This window comes from Vulpes lagopus, chromosome 17 (assembly GCF_018345385.1).
Source record: "Vulpes lagopus strain Blue_001 chromosome 17, ASM1834538v1, whole genome shotgun sequence".
Classification (NCBI taxonomy): domain Eukaryota; kingdom Metazoa; phylum Chordata; class Mammalia; order Carnivora; family Canidae; genus Vulpes; species Vulpes lagopus.
Window position 1 is genome coordinate 9,845,846 of NC_054840.1, and position 21,722 is coordinate 9,867,567.

Consider the following 21,722-nt stretch of genomic DNA (forward strand, 5'->3'; position numbering starts at 1 on the left):
TCCAAGGTAGTCAAACTCTACTCTTTCAGACTAAATTAGTTTTTTTTTTTTTTTGGGGGGGGGGGGAGGATAACTTGAAACGGGATTTGAATGAACAAAGTAGTCGCTCTTGCTGAACAATATCCTTTTTAGTTTTAAATGAGGCACAACAAAGTAGATCTGTGTGTTTGTTGGGTATGTATGGTGGACTTTGCAGACGATTTCAAAAGAGGCATTTTAAAAGTGTTTTGAACAGTGGTTGCATCATTGGAATTATGAGATAGTGTCCCAGAGGAACAAAACTGAAGAATTCCTCATTTGACTATATAGACTTTGATGTTACAAAAGCCTTCCATTTGGTTACTCCTGTTTTGATGCCTTCTCTCCTGAAGTTTTTGAGCAAAGCTTCTAGATTTATTTTCTGTTCTTCCATCTTAAACTTTCAGTGACTCTCATTAGCTACAGAGTAAATTCCAAATGCCTGAACTTTGCATTTAAAGCCACTCGTTATGGGGCCTTAGCCTACATTTCCAAATATATGCCTACTTTTCCCCTCCACGCAACCTGCACATCAACCAAATAGAACCAGTCATTAGTCCCCATTTGAAAGCTGTTTTTCTCATAGTGTCGACTGTTTATCATATCTTCTTGTGTGTATGTGTGTGTGTGTATGTGTGTGTGGAGTGGGAAGGGGCAGAGGGAGAAAGAGAGAATCTTAAACAGGTTTCATGCCCAGCTCTGAGGCTGTAGTGAGGCTTGATCTCACAACCCTGAGATCATGACCTGAGCTGAAATCAAGAGTTGGATGCTTAACCAACTGTGCTCTCCAGGTGCCCCCATATCTTCTTATACAGCCTCCTTTCTCCTCAGATCCCCACATTAAATGCTAGCCAGCTCAAGTTCTTTCTCTCACTTCTTATATTATTACATCTATAAATTTTATGGCCTTTATAATTTCTACCCTATTTTATGGCTTTTATATATAGGTTTTATATGCCCTTTTTGACTCTATGCCATTTTTGAGCATAGAAAACAAATTTCCCTGGATCTTGATTCCTTCATGCCTCTCAGCATGGTGCTTTGCATATAGCAGAGACTTAGTAAATATTTCTGGGGGTTGTGAGTACGTAGCAACACATATATAAACCAACAATATCAAATAGTTTGACCATTTGAAACTATGGACTACATGGTAATACCTTTTATATTTCTTTAAGAGCTTTCAGAATTAGGAAATTTTTATTGGTATAAAAATCTAATAGTTGTGCACGTGATTTGGTAATTCAGCATTACAGAGTAAATTATGATAGAACCATGAATAATTGGGATATTCAGGAAATAGGGTGTTCTGAATAATTTAATTTTCTGGTTAACTTGGAGTTAGGCAGAAAATCTTTTTTTGTTTCATTTCTTGTTAAAAAATTCTTTCTAAATATGCTAATTTCTGATCTTAGGCAAAGAGCATCATTAAAATTTTCTTTGATGAATGAGGATATTAGAGTGCCTTTGGGTAATTATTACATACCTTAATTTTCATTTTACATTGCCATATATGTACAAAGAAAGGTTTTGAGTTTGGATTGTATCTCTAAGTTTCTTTTCTTTTCCCTATATTTAGCCATGGATATTATTTTTGGATAGGAACAAAACCTGATGCATATTTTTATACTCTTTACCACAGAAAGAGCCAGAGAATGTGCTCTGTCTTAATGAGTGCATTCTTCACTTTCAGCTGACTATTTCCATAGTTTTTTGCTATATCATTATTAGTAAATTTTTGGTTCCATCACATTTGTTATATTTATAACTTTATTAGTATATAGATCTATATAAAACTTAAATTTAGCATATATACATATATATTTACTGTTTAACCTTTAATTAAGCTTTTTTCTCATAATGATTTCTGTTTGTAAAACTTGCAACTACACATAGTTTTGAATTTGTAATTTAACTACTTTACTCTGGCATAATTCTTTGTTACTTTTTCAGAAGTTTTTGCAAATCACAGTAATTTTTTGATAATATTAAGACTGGAAAAAAAAAAAAAAAAAGACCGTGATCATGGACACCAAAGATTTTATAGTTCTTCCATGGGGAAAACCTGGAAATTCTGTAAAGCTAAGATACAAGTAAGTGCATATATATTTATTACTAAAATAGAAATAATTGCTAACATTTCTGTATGTTGTATTCTTTTTATATGAGACAATTTAGACTTGAACTTAAATTTGTGAGCTCTTATTTCCACTTTCTTTACATTAGTGTATTTTTATCTATGAGATAGTAGGTTTGATATAATCTATCATAATTTTTAAAATGAGGACTAAAATTATTTATGCCACAAAATTGAGGTGAAAAGTTATAAGTGAGGTTTGGGTTTATTGACTACTGAAGCAGTCTAACAGAAGGTTTCAGATAGTTTGTGATACTTTTTCAGGCTTAAAAAGGAATCACCCTGAAGAAAATGAAAGGCACTGAAATTTAGGGAGATTATTGGACTGAAAGATCTTTCAATAGAGAATAGAAGGTGTCATTCCAGCACTTCATCTACTAAGGGACAGTGTGTTGAAATCACCTTTCTTGGGAAGGGTACCTTACGTCTTGGATTGTCTTGTGGATACATTCAGCTCGCCAAGCCATTTCTGGGAATTTCGTGACATAGCAGGATTACTGGCAGAGTCAATATACTGTTTCTTTTTGAGGTCATCTAGAGTCACTGGAAATTCCCAAGGCCTGCCTCTCAAGTATCAATAAGGGCCAGCCAGTCTGGGTTAGGGACAGACTGTAGATTTTCAATTTTAGTTTTGAGTTCCCTGAATCAGATCAATAGTCCTGTGGTTATTCAGTGTGTTCAGAGCCTTCCTAATTCTTCCCTCACTTTTGAGATACTGTGAGTAAGAGCATGTGTAAACTGGAAAATGTTACACAAATATATGGCATTCCCAGCACAACTGACCCTTGAACTACACAAAGGCTAGGGGTAGTGATGCTCTGGAACAGTCAAAAATCCCTGTATAACTTTTAACATCCCCAAAACTTAACTACTAATAGCCTACTCTTGACCAGAAGCCCTGGAGAACGTAGTCAATTAACACATACTTTGTATGTTGCATTGTATTATATACTGCATTCTTTCAATAAACTCAGCGAGAGAAAAGAAAATATTACTAAGAAAATCGAAAGGAAAAGAAAACAATACTGTACTGTATCAAAAAATTTTTGTGTATTAGTGGACACATGCAGTTCAAACCTCTTTTGTTCAAGATCAGCTGTATTAATTTTACCCTTTTTAGGTGGGAGGGGAGCTATCCAATTGCTACTATTACCAATTTTTGTGTGTGTGTGTGTGTAAAGAAGAAAAGGGGACATACATAATTTGATTTGGGTCCTGTGTTTCTAGTCTGTGTTTAGATACATAAAGACCATTTAGCCAACAGACATTTATTAAGTGAGCATGTTCTACACAATGTGCTAGGGAATGGTGGATATGAGAGGAAGAAGACACAATCTTTGCTCTCAGGTAGCTTGTAGATGATATGAATAGATAAGATCACATTTATGAGATAGTAGCAACTGTGGTGTGATGAGAAAGCCCAAGGGGCAATGAGAATATGGCCCAAGCTACTGGGGCACAGGTGGGGAGGTCTCCAAGCTTTGCTTGAATGATGCAGTTAGTTGGGTAGTTACTGGGGGAAACTTGTGCAAAGGCAGAGAGACCACATAGTTTGGGAAGTGTCAGACACATGCAGTGATTTATGGAACAGAGATTTATAGAACAAAGTTAGAAGGGCAGGACTGTATAGATAGTAAATTAACTTGTATAGTGCACTAAGGAGTTTTGAATTTATTTTGGAGGTGATTAGGTTTCCCTGATCCAGTCATGATCAATATCCTACAAAAGCTAGGACAGGAACACCTACTCCACAGTAATTGCTCTGGAGTTCCCTTTGTCCCCCTTTTCTTATTTGAAGCCTATTTGCATTTGATACTGTCTTAATGATGATCTTAATCTTATACACTGGTGTTCTCCAGTGTTTGTATTCCTCTTTCCCAGCCCCCAACTCATTTCAGCAGGTTGTTTCTGGCCCTTGGATTTGTTGGGTTGACATGATCGCTGCAGAATCAACCTTAGTTTTCCCCAGTGGACCTGCCTGCCACCGCCCCCCCCCCCCCCAGCTCTGTGTCTGAGGCTGTCTCTAGAAGGAGCCCTTGTCTTGTTTCAGACCCATAGCATCCCATCAACTTGACCACTTGGTCAGTAAGCAGTCTTTTTTTTTTTTTTTTCCAGTCTCATCCCTTTCCTCTACCAGTGGAGTCTTTAGAAACATTAAAAGTTTTCTAAGCAAGGGAGTAACACAATCACAATTGTGCTCTTGAACTCTTCCTCTGGAAGCCATGGAAAATTGTTGGCCATCGAGACTCTGGACAGGGAGACCAGCTCATGTATCCTCAGCATACAGTCCTGAACTGTGTCTCCATCCCATCCCAAAGTGACCTAGGCATCATTATCCTTCTGGTTGCCCAAATAAGAAACCTAGGATTGTCTTAGATTCCTTCTTTGTCCTTTCTATGGTGAGTCACATACTTCAAGTCAGTCTCCAAGTCCAGTTAATTTTATTTCCTTATATTTCTCAAATGCTCCCATTTTTCTCTCCACTGTCTCTATCTAGTCAGACCAGCATCATCTCTCTATTATTAGGATTACTGAAATAGTCTCCCAACTGGCTGCCTTGCCTTGCCTTGCCTTTCAGCCTTACACCCTCTAATTTCCCATTCTGCAGTCAGAGTGATTTTTCTAAAATGCAAGTCTGATCCATTCTCTTACAATCCTTTGGCAATTCTCATTTCTTATAGAATACAAATCCTCATCATGGCCTGTGTGGCTCTTCATGATCTGGCCCCTCTCCACCTCAGCAGTCCCATTTCTTGCCACTGTTCCCATCCTGTACATAATTCCTGGTCACGTGGAACCTCTTGTTCCTTGTCCCACACATCACCTGTGTCTCCTAGTGCCTACACTTTTCTTTCTTCCTGGAACACAGCTCTCACCATTTCCCTGTAACTGGCTAGGTCCTTTCATCCTGTAGGGATCAGCTCAGACTTTTCTTTCTTCGGGAATTGCTCTTGCAGGCCCATCGGCTGGGTACGTGCCCTCTCTGTGCTCAGGTACCTCCATGTTCTTCTCCAATGACAACACCATTATACTCTATTTTGTTTACCTTCATGCATGTCTGTGTGTGTATGTTCCTGTCTGTACTGGAAGCTCTACTGGGTCTCATATCCTATCACGTACTTTCACATGTCCTATCACCACAGTATCCTAGGGGCTGAACTATTCCTTGTGGAGCAGATATAATGAAAATAGTCCCTCTCCCTCAGTATTTTGCCAGCTTCTCTGAACCTTCTGGCAGCCTTTGCCTTATTTCACTTTCCGTATGTCTCGCTGGATAGTGTCCACTTGGGCACGTATCTTTGACCCACTTGCTCTTTGGTGACTGTTCCTATAAATTAATTCCTTTCTGATCCCCATTATTCGTTATTTTTTAATTCCTGGCCTTTGAATCCTTGGGTATGCATGAGGATTATTTGAAGATAGTCAAACACTAATATAATAATAGAGGAAGAGATTTAAACTGATGATAGATGAGAAAAGCTAGAGAACTGGGTTGGCATAAGCTTATGGAAGATGGAGTCAGTGACTAATACTGACAAGAGACCAGCAGCATAAAATGAAGGAGATGGCTTGTGTCAAAGTTTGATGAGCTTCAGATATTATTACCAAAATCTCTTGCTCAAGAATCTGTAAAGGGACTCTTCTCTGTCCTCGAAAAGCTCATTTCTTCTTGTTTTCCTTCAGAGGAAACAATAGGTGGTATTGGCCCAGTTCCCATTCAATCCTTTTGATGGCTCCTATACTGAGAACCTCAGTAGATGGTTTCTCCCTAATAGGCCCCAAACAAACTCTGCCTTTTTTTTTTTTTTTGTTATTGTACTTGTACAACACAGAGGTAGAAATTTGTTGAAGGTTTCTAAGATGATCAGGTCAGCAAAAATGTGTATCCTGTCTATAAAGAAGAAAAACAGTTATTTTAAACAGTATGCTTCGAACTACTTGAATTCTTTAGAGGAAAGACAGTACGGAAATTAGAAAATCTTTCTTTCTTTTACTTTCTATTTGTGTAGCATAGATATTTGTGCATTTATAAGGACAGGGTTCATATGGAAAGTGAATTATGATTTGAAACCTCTAACACTGTAGTAGGTAAACCAAAAATCTGAAGTTTGAAAATATACATACGTTAAGGTGAATGTTAATGGAAGATAATGTTAACTTAAGAAACCATAGAAACCAATAGACTTCCAAAGGAAGTCCTTGGACTACTTTATCACTTATTTACTATTCATAATTGTAAGGGCAAAAGATGACACCAAAATTATTTAACTTGGTTTTTTTTTTTTTTTTTTTTTGTTCGTTTGTTTACCACAAATGAACATTCTGTGTTTGACTTTTACTCAGAAATGCTCGGGAACTGAGATTGGAGAAGGTACAGTTAGAACTGGAGAACCAACAGATGGAAAAGAAACTACAGGAATTCCAATCAGCTCGGAGCAAAGAAAAGGAAGAAAGAGCGTAGGTGACATTTTTAGGGGATTATAGAGAAATGAACTGAATTGAGTAGAGAACTATTTCGTATATTATTGTCATTCCAACAAAGATCTGCCCTGAATGAGAATTTTCTAACTTTTCCTGATGAACAAATAATATTAAATTTCTCCTGCTTTTTCTATTTGTGTCCTTTACATTAAGGCATGTTCCTTTTTAACATTAGCATGACTTCTGTTTCCTTTGAACCTTATTTGGTCTTACACTTTCTTATTTCTCTTATATGACTCTTCGGAACCATTAAAGTCTGGGATGTTTAGCACAGCAATGCAGAAGTTGGCCTTTGCTCTCATAAAACTGCCATCCGTAGGAGATTGCCAGTTTGTGTTTAAGGTCATTTTTATTTATGAAAATACTTTGCTGGGACAGGGGTTTACATGTTCATATATAGGAATCATTCAAACCCTCAAGTATGTTTAAAATATTTTTAGACAAATGTGCCTTAGCTGAAATTTTATTAATGAGCACTCTTTAATATTGTGCTTTGTATCTGTACTAATTTTACTGGGAGTTTTCCTTTATTATAAAACTAATAAATACAGATGATAAAAGCCAAACAGAACTGATAGTTATATAATGGAAATTATTTCTTCTTAGCTCTAGGCTGACTCCCAGCCCATTTGTAGCACTGTTTTTAACAATTAAATTCTTTTTCCCCCACTAATATCTTTGTATAAACCTGTGTGTGTATACATTTTCTATGAATGTGTTTTTGTATATCTGACATGTCTTATGTTTTTACAAGTGAGGTGATCTATAAAATGATTCACACCCTATTATTATTTTTTTACTTAATATGTCTTAGTGCTGTTGCCACATCAGCACACAACTGATGCTTTTTTTTTTTTTTTTAATGAGAGACACAGAGAATGAGAGAAGCAGAGACACAGGCAGAGGGAGAAGCAGGCTCCATGCAGGGAGCCTGACACGGGACTTGATCCCAGGACTCCAGGATCATGCCCTTAGCTGAAGGCAGATGCTCAACCGCTTGAGCCACCCGGGCATCCCATGATGCCTTTCTTTTAATGGCACATGATATTTGTGTATTTTACAGATATTTATTTATTTTTTTCTATTTTGCAGTTATAAATGCTGCTGTGAATATGTTTATATATATATTTGTGCTTGCATACACAAGGATATCCAAGAGTTAAATTGTGAGTCAAAGTATATATGCAGTTTGCATTTTGGTAGATACTGGAGAAATTGTCTTTCAGATAAGCTTCAAAAATGTGTAACTTTCTCCTATAGAGAATGACAGTGCCCATCTCATGTGCTTTGGCTGGTACTAAATATTGCCAGGCTTTTTGTGTATTAAATTAGCTTTTGTTTAGTCTTATGAAATATCCAAGTGATATCATCAAATATCCATGCAATACCTTCTGAGCCATTAAAGAAAATTCAGATGTTTACAGTAACTCCAGTTGTATTTATCTTTAGAGTCTGATTCCTTAAAAACATATTCATGACACATACACACACCCTCTCTAATTACCAGAACATTGATCTAATCAAGGATATCAATGTCGTATGTCATCTCAGGTGACAAAGTATATTGTATATTTTGCTGCTCTTCTCTTAGTGATCCAGTGAATTTAGTTTGTACTTCTCAGTGGATCATGAAATATTTGTGCATCAGAGGTCCAGAAATCAGCCCCAAGAGTGGGTTTTCATTAGCTGAAAAACCTTTTCTAGATGTTTTAAAAAATGTCCTAATGCTTGACTTTTTAGAAGAGGTAAATTTTCTTCTAAGATCACATAGATACTAAATGTCATAGCCAGAATGAGAACCTGCCACTCACTGGTCAGGAAGATAGAAGTCCAGTATTCTAAACTTGACTTCATTATTTATTGTCTGTGTGACCTTGGGCAAGTTTTTGTCTCATTATTTTTTAAGTGAAAATTGAACTTTTGCCTTGTTAACTTCAAAAAATTTTCTGAGACTCAAAAGTTCTTGGAAAACTAGAAATTAAACAGTTTGCCTTCTTTGCCATCTCTGTTACCTTTCAATGTGGGAGCTGATTTGTCGTCTTAAATGTGGAATTCATCACTTAGTAGATCTGCCAACTATTTTGAGTATTGTCTTGCTTCCTTTTCCTCTTTACATTTGTAGACCAGTTTTTAAGACTGCATGACAATCTGTAAAATTTCCTATAAATCCATAAAACTGTCTTTAATCATCATAAATGTCTAAAAAATGAAATTCTGCATCTGTGTTTGGACATTTTACTTTTGTTCATTTCTTCTCAGAAGTTTCAAATATGGTAGAGTTATATTTTAGAATTACTGAGGATATTGTGGCATTATTGATATTTCATTTTCATTTTGTGGTGGTCTGTTACATGTTAATGACTGAATTTCATTTCTTGAAACAAGGAAAATATATTTATTTTCATTAAAAGGAGAAATGTATTTAGTAATTACATTTTGTCTTCTGTTTATATGTATTGAAGGTCAAGTGGATATCACTGGAAATCTGGGCAACTGGGAAAATTGGGTAATCAATCACACATGATGTCACAAAATAAAGGAAATGTTATTAAGGTAAGAAAATACCATTTGGTTCTCAGGGAATTTACTCAGTGAAGAGATATAAATTAATTTTTCAGATCTTGTATTCCTTTCCATACTTAAGAGTCTACTATTCTTATTTTAACAACTGCATATTATTGGATTTTGATCAATTTTATGGATTAATCTGTAGCTTTCATTATTCAGATATACTTTGTTTTTCATCTGCAAGATGATTTTTAAAAATTCACCTCGAGTAGATTTTTTTTTTTTTTGAGTAGAATTTTTCTAAACTGAATTTCTTTCATATGGTTCAGTTCTGGTTTCAAGTATGTGCAGTACAACTATGTAGTTTTATATTACGATGAAAGCCAAATTATTTGATGTAACAAAGGACAGACTTTTTTTTCCTGCCTTTTTATTGTATCACATTTGTTTAATCTGTTTGTTTTGCTTGAATAATGATTATTATTTATATACTATTGATTCCATATGTGAAGATACCCAAAGAAAAAAATGCTTTCAGGTCTTCCAGCTGTAGAATTGCTTCATCTTTACTGTATATTATAAAATATAACATTACATCATATTTAAGATTAAAACCAGATGAGTGACTCTATGTAAGGAAAGCTGTTTTATTTCTGGATTGTTTAGTTAGTATGAGATCCGTGACTTTGTAAATTTTAAAATATATAGCTTTTTCTTTTTTATATACCTATCATTGAACTTTCTTTGGGCCAGTGGCATCTATAAACATTTTACTTGATGATTCTAACCTTTTTGCCTTCAAAAAAGCCTTTTGTTCTTTAGTGCCATTCTCTTACTGCAATATGTTTCTTTAATTTTGGGATTAAAAGTTTTAGAATCCACTTCCCATTTTTTCATGATCTGAGTATTCCATGTATCAGATGTTATTGATATATAAAATATTAAAAATGCTGACTCTGTGATTATTGACTTATTTATTCAATAACAATTATTAAGTGCCTACATTGTCACATAGTGCATTATCTTTGTCCCTGAGAAGATCCTCATCTAATGTGAAAGATGATGCACATATGAGAATAGGAAAAGTCAGTATGTCATTTTTTTTCATAACCATTTAGTATCTGAACCATCTATGTTTGGGGAAAAAATACTTTAGTTCCAGAAATATTTGAGTCTACTAGATGTCTTTATAAGGGAAAAATGATGAATAAGTCATGATGCGAGGCCCCACAAGCCTCATAATTGAGTCAGAAGATGTGAAAGCCTGGGGTCTAGGGAGCTGTAGAAGGTGGGTGTGGAAAGTGAGCCTGAGGAGGAGGGAAGGCCTTAAATATCAGAGTTGAGAGTTTTGACTCTTACTGTGGGAATGGAATTCCCTGACAGCTTTTGAGCAGGAGGAAAGCAAGATTAAGGTGATGATTTATGATGGCTGATCTTGTCTAAATAGCCAGTGCATTAGGAGTTTATAAATAGAAGATAGAATGATATGGAAACTGTTTTCATCATGTCCCATATCAATGAATAAAGTATTTTGACCATGGACTTTTCTATACATGAACTTGTTATTTATTTATAAATTGAATTTATTATATAAATGATAGTTTACTAATATACCATGTGCATTGTAAAACAAATTATGGACATTACTTAAGGATGACATAAACACAGATACTTTGTTTCTACTTTCTGGTCTTTTCCTGAGCTCCGTCACACATGTCTACATGATACCTTGGAGGCCACTAGTATAGAGGCAGAGAGACTATTTAGAAGACAACTAAAAGAATCTAGAGGTCAAATAAGAAGAGTCTGAATTAGAATGTAGTGGAAGAAATATGAAGAAAACTATGGAACCAAAAAAACACTGAGAAAAGAAAGGAGGAAGTCATTTGACTTCTGATATCAGTTTGGATTGAAAAGGAGGTAGAAGAGAGAAGTAGAAAAAAACCCTGGGGATTTAGAATTTCCTTCCTTCCTTCCTTCCTTCCTTCCTTCCTTCCTTCCTTCCTTCCTTCCTTCCTTCCTTCCTTCCCTTCTTTTCTCAGCTTTATTGGGGCATAATTGATAATTACACTTTTAAGATAATGTAAAATGTACAGCATGATGATTTGATATATGTGTACATTGTGAAAAGATATCCCCCCTAGGCTTAATTAACACATCCCCACATCACATTATTTACCTCTTTCCTTCTTTCTCTGAGGACACTTAAGTTCTACCTAACACATTTTGAAGATTTAGAGTTTTGTTTGGCTTTTCATGTGTTAGTTGAAGCCAAGAGAATAAATGTACTTCCTAAGAATTTATAAAAAAAGGAGAAGAAAGGTATAAAGGATAGAGCTCACAAAGGACAGGTGTGAAGGATAAAGCTTAAGGGATATGGAAGTAAAAGAGAACTTTAATATTGATAATCACTATCTATTTTATACCAGTCAACAGTTGAGCTGTTTTTCCTGTTTTATCTCATTAAGTGCTTATATCACTCTTAGAGGCAGTTGTTATTTTTCCAGTTCCACAGATGAAGTAATTTAACATCAAAGAAATTCACTTGCTCAAGGTCAAGCATCAGGGCCAAGATTTGGAATGCAGGCTTTCAAGCTGGTTCTAAGGTGATTTACCAGCTCTCCAGTAAAGGGAGCCTGAGAAGAGGAAGGATGGTAGCAGTAGCATCAAAGTAATGTAATTTCATAGAAAACAAAAGTAAAGGAGAGTGTTTTGACTGTGATTTGAGACCAGTGCTTCTCAACAGCAGTTAGTTTTACCTCCCAGGAGACATTTTTAGTTATCACCACCACAAGGGTTTAGGGTGTTTGGTTAATGATAGTGGCTACACGCCAAGAGTGCTGCTATACATCCTACAATATCCTGGACAGCACTCACACCAAAGAATTATTTGGCCTAAAATGTCAATGGTATCAGGGTCAAGAAACCCTCTGTTTGTCTATATGGATTATAATCTTGACTCTGTATGGATCATAATCTTGATTTTATTAGCTCTGTGATTTTAGGCAAGTCCCTTAACTTCTCTGAGCTTCTGTTATCATATTTGTAAATATACATAACCATACTTTTTAACTACCTCACAGAGTTTAAGCAATGTTGAGATTCTTTGTGTGAAACCAGTTGTAATGTTGGCTGCAAATCACATTAAAATGTTTGTGGAGAATGAGAGTTTTTAAAAAACACTGAATTTGATTTGATGTTAGATGGAAAAATAGATATCACGTGGTTACAGAAATAAGGGTGGATGGCAGTAAGTAAAAAGTTAACGTTGCAGTGAGTATGAGGATGGTGGATGACCTCTCAAGGATTTAACAGGACCAAGGAAAGACTTTATTACAGTTGACACTTGAACAACACAGGTTTGAACTGTGCAGGTCCACTTAATAAGCAGATATTTTTTCAAATGTATGTACAGTATTATAAATGCATTTTTTCTTCCTTATGACTTTCTTAATACCATTTTCTTTTCTCTAGCTTACTTTATTTTAAGAATATAATATATAATACATATACAGAATATGTATGTGTCAATCGACTGGTTATGTCAAAAGTAGGCTATTAAGCAGTTATGTTTTGGGGGGGTCAAAACTTGGTGCCCCAACCCCCATGTTGTTTAAGAATCAAGTGTATGTTGTTTATTATAATCATTATTATAAGACGTGTGAGCTAGTTTGTAGCGGAGGGATAGAGTCACTAGTGGAGAAAAGATTGAAGATGCAAATGAGAGAGGTATCAGTTCCTGGGGTGTAACATTTGAAGAGATAGCTCGTTACAAAGGCCTTAACCAATGGAAGGAGGACACATTGTATCTAAGAAAGATGGAAGAGTAAATAGGTGGCAGCAAAGGTGACATTTTAGAGATTGCATTTGACAGGAGATGAGGAAGGAAGCCATGGAAAGATTTTAATGGGAAGACCTCAGCATTCATAGTATGCTGGCAGGATCATCTGCTCACAATCAGGAAGGGAAATGGGGTGAATATGGGTCTTTTGGTATAGAGAAAGTTGGATGTAGCCACGGAGGGAGTCATGATTGAGGTTTAGCATGGAATGAATAAGTAAACTGCTGAAGATCCATAAGAGCGTGGATTTGTAGGGGACCCAGTCAGGATTATTTCATCACAATGGGAGGTAGAGAGAGGTAGAGGTCTAGGAGGAAGGAGGTAAGCTGATCTAGGTTAGCACTGAGAAGCTCTGAGTTTGGGCTTTTGAAGGTGTGGTCATACAGCCTGCTGCTTAGGTTTAAGGTTTGGTCATAATGGTCAGGTGACTGACAAGGCACTTAGATGTTCATAGTAGTCAACATATTGGAGGGTTTTTCGGCATCAGGATGTCAGGTGACCATGAACATTGAAGCCTCCACGGTCATCACCCAGAACTGAGATGGAGAGAAATACAGCTAGTTCCTCTGGATAGTTCTCTGGACAAGGTCGTATCTGAGGAAAGGTGAGTCCAGTTAATGTGAACTTTTGCAAGAGATAGTTTAAGGAAAGGCTTAAGGCACAAGATAAATGACTATTTATTAAGGACTCTGTGGACTAGCAGGGAACCAGGATGGAAGGACAGACCATAGAAAATGGCAAAGGTTATGTAGCTCATTGGGTTAAGAATAAGAATATTTGAAAAGGTGGCTCACGGGAGGAGTGTGGGCCCAGCACAGCAGATTAGGGAATTGGTGGGAGTTTGGAGGCGTTTGTCAATGCCAAGGAGGCTGATGATGACAGCATAGCCTGGTTCCAATGGCCCAGGTGATGTGTCTGTATGGTACAGCTACTAAACCACCCTGGACCCCAATGGCATCCCATCAGCATCTACTGATAGAGGCATAAGTGGGTTCATGCAGCATATCAAGATATCGAATGCCTTATGTTTTGGATATACACGTTTGTGGATATACATTCTTACGTGCATGTATGTGTATATACATATGGACGTGTGTGTGGTATATGTGTATCCCTGGTCCAACCCTACCTTGCCCTCAACTCTTTCCCAAACAGATGGAAATCAGACATAGGGGGAAATCCTATTTGCCTAAAAATAGCAACTGGCAGTTTGTTCACTGAAATATTTTTATGCAGTTTGAATCATTTGAAGTAGATATGGCCATATTTATAAAGCAGAAAAATATTCACAATAATAAAAACAACTTGTAAAATTTCCCTAATAATGGGTTCAATTTGCTCTGGCGTAGCCATTCTGCCCAGGTAGCCTATAACCGCATTGATCATGTTGCAATTCAGATGTATCATTAAGGTAATAATATTGGATAGTTTCATTATGAAAAATGAGATTAAATTATCTGTAGCTTGTATAACATTTTCGGTTTAAAAATAAAAGTGTGATTCACATAAAAATTGATTATTTCAATCCTATTTTCTTTTCTGCTGTGTTTGGTACATAGCATCTGAGCAGCTACTTAAAGAATGTGAACAAAATATGCCCTTTTGAAGCAAAACCACTAGATTCACTGAGAATAATTATGCCTAAATTTTCAAAGATGACTGCAGTTGGTACAGCCGTCGACATAGAGGCAACCGTTGTTCTCATATTCTCATGTACAAATTGGGCAATTGAGCATGCAAATTGCAAATTGAAAACTAGGCTTGAATTGACAGGGTCTGTATAAATGTGCACCATTCCTTCATGCTCATTTGTGTACTTTGAATGTTGATTTTAATAAGACTAAGGCAAGTACATACAATTGGTGAGTCTGTTTTTTGTCTTAAAATCTTAAGACCAAAAACAAAAATCTTAAGATCCAAGGATTTTTAAGTAACTATTTGAAACATCTAACAGTGAAGCTTATTTACTCAATATTTGGGCTATAACTTCAGAAAGTCAGGGATCACAGCCGATATATTGAAGGTTAAATCTATGATGCTTAAGCATGTGGTTCTCTAAATTGGACAAATAAGATAATATTGGTTTCTACGGTTATGTAAGCAGAGTGGCTCAGTCAGAATTCAGTTTAGATTTAGTCTACCCAAATATTAGACTTTGTGTATTTCAGAAAGAGCAGAGATAGAACAGGCTTAACTGAGCCTTTAACAGTATTTGAACACTAGTGCTTTCCTAAAATAATTTCATGATGATGTATAATTATTTTTGTTTGAAACATAATTTATGGCATGTCTTCAAAAGTGGTTTATGTATTTCCAAAATTTATTTTCTTTTTTATTTTTTGGTATGTTCTCTTAATTACCAGTTCTATATATGCTTTAATTATGATTTTCTGTTAATTTTGTATTATTCTCTCAAAATGTTTGTTTTACTCAAGATGCACTGAAATGCTGTGTCTCTAATATTTTTGTTAGTAACTTAAACTTTCTTTGGAGAAGAGAATGTATACCTGACAAATAATACCTATTTCATTAATACAGCTTTCTGCTGGAAAAGTGAAATTAAAATTACTGAAGGAGCAACTTCAAGGTAACCAGTTTGCCACTGTGTTATTAGATGCTAAAGATAGAATTAAAATTATATCTTTAAAGAAAGAAAGATATATATCTTTTATATCTTTAAAGAACATTAAAATGCCAGAATTGTTCATGCAATATAAAGATTCTAAACCCCCAAATGATGGCTCTGATATGACTTTTGATACTCAAATTCATTTTATTTATTTTTTTTGGGGGGACAACCTCGTTTTATGTCAAAAAAAACCCAAATGATGACTCTGATATGACTTTTGATACTCAAATTCATTTTATTTATTTTTTTTTTGGGGGGGACAACCTCGTTTTATGTCAACCCCCCCCAAATGATGACTCTGATATGACTTTTGATACTCAAATTCATTTATTTTCGGGGTGGGGGGACAACCTCATTTTATGTCAAAAAACATCAGAAAACGTCAAATATGATAATAGCATTTTCAAAAGTGAGGGCTTTCTGTAAACTTTATTACATAATCTCTTAACCAGGAAGATAGTTTAGCCGTGTAAAATTATATTTTGAAATTTAATTCCCGGAATCGAAAAGAATATTGAAAATGGTTTTATATTTTAATACATAATTTCACAATAGCAAAACCCCCAAAACAATTTTGAATTCACAGTAATTCTAAAAGAAATGATTTTTTTTTTTTTGTAGCGGATAAGTACATTTAATTTGAATGGCTAAGATCACTTGGTAGAACAAATTCTAGAAATAAATACATATAACATTCAATATAGAAGTTATTCCATGTAAGCTTCATTTAGTTTGTTCTAGAGATGGGACGGAACCATAAGGATTCTATCAAGAGCATAGTTTTTTAACATTCTGTAATTTCAAATGTCCAATTCAAGTGAGTTTTAAGCAGAATGGGTGTGGGCCGGTATGTGCGGCCCTGTGGCCAAGGGGGCTGCGAGGCAGGCTGTGGCCTCCACGGTTTACTGGGAAGAATAGACTTGGTTGCACACCATTCTTACTGGACAATTAATATTTAAATACTCTTTGAGAATTTAGAAATGTGCATAGTTCATTATTTCATCAGTCAGAAAACTGGACATCGTATTTCATGTGATTGGCCTGACATTTTTTTTTTTTTCTTCCAGAGCCAGTGAAACAACCACTTAATTATAAGATGGCCAATCCTTCTGAAAGTGAGAAGCCCAAGATGAAAGGGAAGCTGTGTGGACAGTGTGAGAACAAAAGTGCTCTGCTGGTAGGTGCACTGTAATGAGGTACTAGAACAGAACTTTCCCATGGCCTCATTCACCTCTCCCAACTTGACCTGCTCCAGTAGCCAGGTTCTTTTCCTTCTCCGCTGTTGCTAAAGGTGAAGTGTGCCTGCTGCCCCCATTCAGTGCAGGGCATCTCGCCCTCTCATTGCCGTTTAAGGATATCACCTAACTCTTGTTCTCTCTTGGATCCTGCCTCTCCGCACACCAACATGCCGCAGTTCTTTCCAAGCCAAAACTACAACCTAAGTTCTATGACCACCACATCCCCCTCTGCATCCTTGTTAGGAAAACTTCTAAAGAGTTGCCTATACCTGCTCTCATCATATTCTCTCTTCCTGTTCTTTCTCTTTTTTTTTTTAAAAATTATCTTTTCATGAGAGACAGAGAGAGAGGGAGAGACATAGGCAGAAGGAGAAGCAGGCTCCATGCAGGGAGCCCCATGTAGGACTCAATCCCAGGACCCGGGGACTACACCCTGAGCCAAGGCAGATGCCCAACCGCTGAGCCACCCAGGAATCTCTCTCTCTCTCTCTCTCTCTCTCACTGAGGTGTAACATACTTACTGTGAAATAGAAAGATCTTAAATGTGCAATTAGATGCCTTTTGACAAATGTAATATGTACATGCCCCACCCCCCATCAGTATGATGAATACCCCTGAAGGTTCCCTCGTGCCTTTTCCAGTTAATTCCCACCACAAAGCCAACTACTGTTCTGATTTTAAGCACCACCCATTTAGTGGCACCTATTCTTGAACTTCATGTAAATGGAATAAATAGGGCTCATAGTTTTCTGTGTAAGGGCTTCTTTTGCTCCACATGGAGATTTCACCCGTGTTATTACATTTCTTAGTAGATTGTTCACTTGAATTACTGAGTAGCACTCGATTATATAATATACCAAGATCTGTTTATTCGTTGACATATTGAATGACAGTTGGGTTGTTCCCAGTTTTTTATTACATTTAAGGCTGTGTGGATATTTCTTTCTCTGTAGGTCTTTTTTTTTTTTCTCCAATGATATTTATTTTTTTTCTCCTTAAAAGTTATGAAATGAAATTGAAAAAAGGACCCCTGAAAATGGGTCCTGACAGTTCTCTAACTTCTCATTATTGCTGATTTCATGAACTTAAAAAAAATTATGGCAAAATATACCGTAATTTAAAAATTACCATTCTAGCCATTTTAAGAGTACAGTTCAGTGGTGTGAAATACATTCACATTATTGTGATTCCATCACCACCGTCCATCCACAAAATTCTTTTCATCTTAAGGAACTGAAACTCTGTACTAATTGAACAGTAACTCCCATATGCCCCTCCTGTCAGCCCCTGGCAATCATCATTCTACTTTCTTATTCTACTTTCTGTTTCTGTGAATGTGACTATTCTGGGTGCCTCATATAAGCGGAAGGTTATAGTATTTGTGCTTTCGTGCCTCACTTATTTGACTTAATGTCTTCAGGGTTCATCCATATGGTAGCATGTGTCAGAATTTCTTTCCTTTTTCAGGACGAATAATATTCCATTGTATGTATATCCCCCATTTTGTTTATCCATTCATCCCCTCAGTGGACACTCGGGACACCTGTTTCCACCTTTTGAGTATTGTGAGTAATGCTACAATGAACATAGATCGGTATAAATACCTGTCCAGGGGTTAACTTTCAATTCTTTTGGGTATATGCTTAAAAGTAGAATTGCTAAATTCTCATGGAACCCTCTCCACTCAGGATTGGGTCTATGACCAGCAACTGCTCCTATAAAGATCACCAGTGACATCCATATTCCTAAAGACAGTGGCTAATTTTCAGTTCTTATCTTAATCTATCAGTAAGGATTCCTCTCTCCTCTTTTGTGATTCTTCACTTGGCTTCCTCCAGGACATGATTTTCTCTTGGTTTCATTTTACTTTGCTAACTGTTCCTTCTCAGTCTTTGTTACTTTCTGTATTCTAGGTCCCTGAATATTGGAGTGCCACAGGGCTTACTCCTCAGCTCTCTTCCCTAGTCTATCTACTTACTCTTTTTTTTTTTTTGATTTATTATTTTTTTGAGACAGAGAGAGCACACAAGCAGGGAGGAGGGTCAGAGTGTGAGAGAGAAGCAGGCTCCCCACTGAGCAGGGGGTCTGATACAGGGCTTGATCCCAGGACCCTGGGATTATGACCTGAGCCCAAGGCAGGTGCTTAACTGACTGAGCCACCCAGGGGCCCCTACTTACTCTTTATAGGTAATTTTACCATTCTCTTGGCTTTAAAGACCATCTTCTTTATGGTTCCTAAATTTACATGGATGGTTCCTAAATTTACATCTCGAACTCATCTCTTTCTCCCGAACTTTCAAACTCAGACTGCCTATTCAACACCTCTACTTGGATGTCTAATAGTAATCACTAACTTAACGTGTTCAAATCGAACCTTTAGTATATCTTCCAACATATTTTCCTCCCCCTACATTCTCCTCATAATAAGGATTAATTCAAATGTTCCCTGCCATGGCAACCCTTTGTAAAAGCAACAGCTGAGTTGCCCTGAGTATTTTGGAGCTGTTCCATGTAACCTCATTGCATTTATTACCCCTTAATATAAATTTATGTGTTTATTTTCCACCTACCGATGTCAACTTCAGGCATGTAGGGATTTAGTTTTGTTCACTGTTGAATACCCACCACCTAGAATTATGCCTGCAATTCAGTAGGCACTCAATAACTATTTGCTGAATGAATCAATTTTTTTCTGTAATACTTCTGATACATCTTCCTTTTAGTTAGTATTTAAAGTACTCTAATATCTTATGTAATTTAAAATATTACACAGACTTAAGGAGCCATTTTTCTCCCAAAGAATTTAATGGGTATAGCTGATATTTGTGGATTATTATAACTGATAGTTGTTTTAGTTTCAGAGAATTTGGCCATAATCATTTCTGATTTGAGACTACGTTACTATTCTCATTTCATGGCAGTTTTAGCTGGTCTAAGAGAGTTAGAATGCTGTAAGTCTAATAAAGAGCTAATTAATTGCAATATTAAATGTAAAACCCGGGCTCTTGGTACAATGCTCTTACCGTTACATTATGCTGTTTTCCTATTTTATTTGATACAATGACGGACAAAAAGTAAGACATTTTCACAAGTTATACCTACCCAGAAAAGTTTGAAAATATAAACAATGTTAATAATCCTGAAGTTGGAAGTATGAAAACTAAAAGGGGCTTACTGGCTGAATCAAATTGTTGGGGTCCATTATTAATGATCGGAATAAAGTATTTATGTCAGAGCTGTCAATGTTTCTTGTGAATGCTGTTCTATGTTGAACGCTTTTTAAAGGCCAGGAAATTTGAACAATGTGACATACGTAGATAAATAAAATTTGAGTTGGAAATAAAGAATCTGTTTTTCCAAAGAGAAGGAAAAGCAAGAAGAGGGACATCCTAGACAAGATAAATGAGACATGGCTGGAAAGCAAACAAGAGTGATGATGGGCGCAGTGATTAAAAGGCTGATTTGCTTGGAAAACTGTTATAAATAGAAACCAGCTTTTAGAGCCTACACATTCTTAAACGATTTTGCTAAGATTTTAGGAAAATGTGTTGTTTGATTTGAAATGAAATGATACTTGTCAAACACCACAATAAGTTATTTAAAAATTCAAGTTAGGCACATCTAATGAAGTAGACCATGGTACTGATAAACCTTAAGGTTATCTTGTATTCTTAGCGTCCATCATTCTACATAGTAAGGCTGGTTGTGTAGTGAGAGTAAACCATCTATATCTTATGGTCGGGTCTTCATCAGGATGAGTCGTATATGGGAAATAGGGGTTAAGAGCTTGCAATTTGGTGGTTTGAATCTTAACTTTACCTTTTATTAGCTATGTGACCTTTAGCAAATGGCTTAATTTCCTCTGTATTTCTGTTTTCTCATTTGTAACAGTGGGATAATATAGACCACGGTAGTCTATACCTCAGAGTTATTGAGAATAAAGGTTAATGCATATGAAGCAGTTAGCATTGTACCTGGCACATTGATAGGAGACAGTGACTTGTGTGTGTTTTGTTTTGGCAGGTTTTCATGTCTCCTGACACATTCACATACATTGATGGTAAAAACAAGACCCCAAACTTCCAAATTTCTTATTTTTAAAAGAAATTCCAGTAGCTTTAGGCTATTTGTACATGGCAAAACTGAAATGGATAGTTAAAAATTACATATTAATTTGGCAAATATGGATAATTTAATTAAGCTCAAAGGGATTCTGAAGGCTTAGCACAACTGATCTAGGCTTGATCAAATTAAAAAGATATCTGCTAAAACTGCACTTGGGTATTCCATCATTGAAAGAAGCATTTGTGGTGGAATGGAGTCCTTATCTACATTTTTAGTACTTTTCTGCCAGTTATTCAAACTGCCTAAAAAGATTTTCCAGTTGGCGGTCATTTTAACCCACTTTAAATCCAAATATGCTTGTATAACAAAATATATAAGCTTACTCTGCAATTCCAGCTTTGATCTTCCAGTCTACAACATCCGTTTGGCTACTTTCATTAAAAATCTGTTGTTAACAAATACTTGGCTTAGAATTCTATGTTCAAACTGATTTTCAGTCTTCTATATTACATCATAAAGACAGTGCCAACTATTTATGAGAAACTTATTAAAACATTAGCAGATAGGTTAACTAAAAATTACACAGAATACATTTTGAAATATTCATTAATGCAATAGTGCCGCCATTCATGTATGTGAAATTATAGCTTTATATTTGATTTTGCACCTAATATTAAGGAATCTAGATAGTGTTTTAACCATCGTTTCTGTAAGAGACTGTTGTTCTTGAAACATGAGTTGAAAGGGTAGGACTAGTTCCCATATTAGGGATAGTGTTTATTTTTCTTGAATAAAAATCCGGTT

At 36.0% G+C, this 21,722-nt stretch overlaps 1 protein-coding gene across 2 annotated transcripts in view; it reads left to right on the forward strand.

Moving 5' to 3' along the window:
- The first annotated feature begins 2,043 nt into the window (after window positions 1–2,043).
- The window catches only part of ZBBX (zinc finger B-box domain containing), a 107,237-nt gene continuing 87,558 nt past the window's right edge, over window positions 2,044–21,722 (forward strand). For both annotated transcript variants that reach the window (XM_041731940.1, XM_041731941.1), the window contains exons 1-5: window positions 2,044–2,111; window positions 6,500–6,613; window positions 9,100–9,190; window positions 15,525–15,573; window positions 16,683–16,792. In XM_041731940.1, coding sequence (XP_041587874.1) covers window positions 2,044–2,111; window positions 6,500–6,613; window positions 9,100–9,190; window positions 15,525–15,573; window positions 16,683–16,792 — 432 coding nt within the window. The remainder of the gene's footprint in view (window positions 2,112–6,499; window positions 6,614–9,099; window positions 9,191–15,524; window positions 15,574–16,682; window positions 16,793–21,722) is intronic.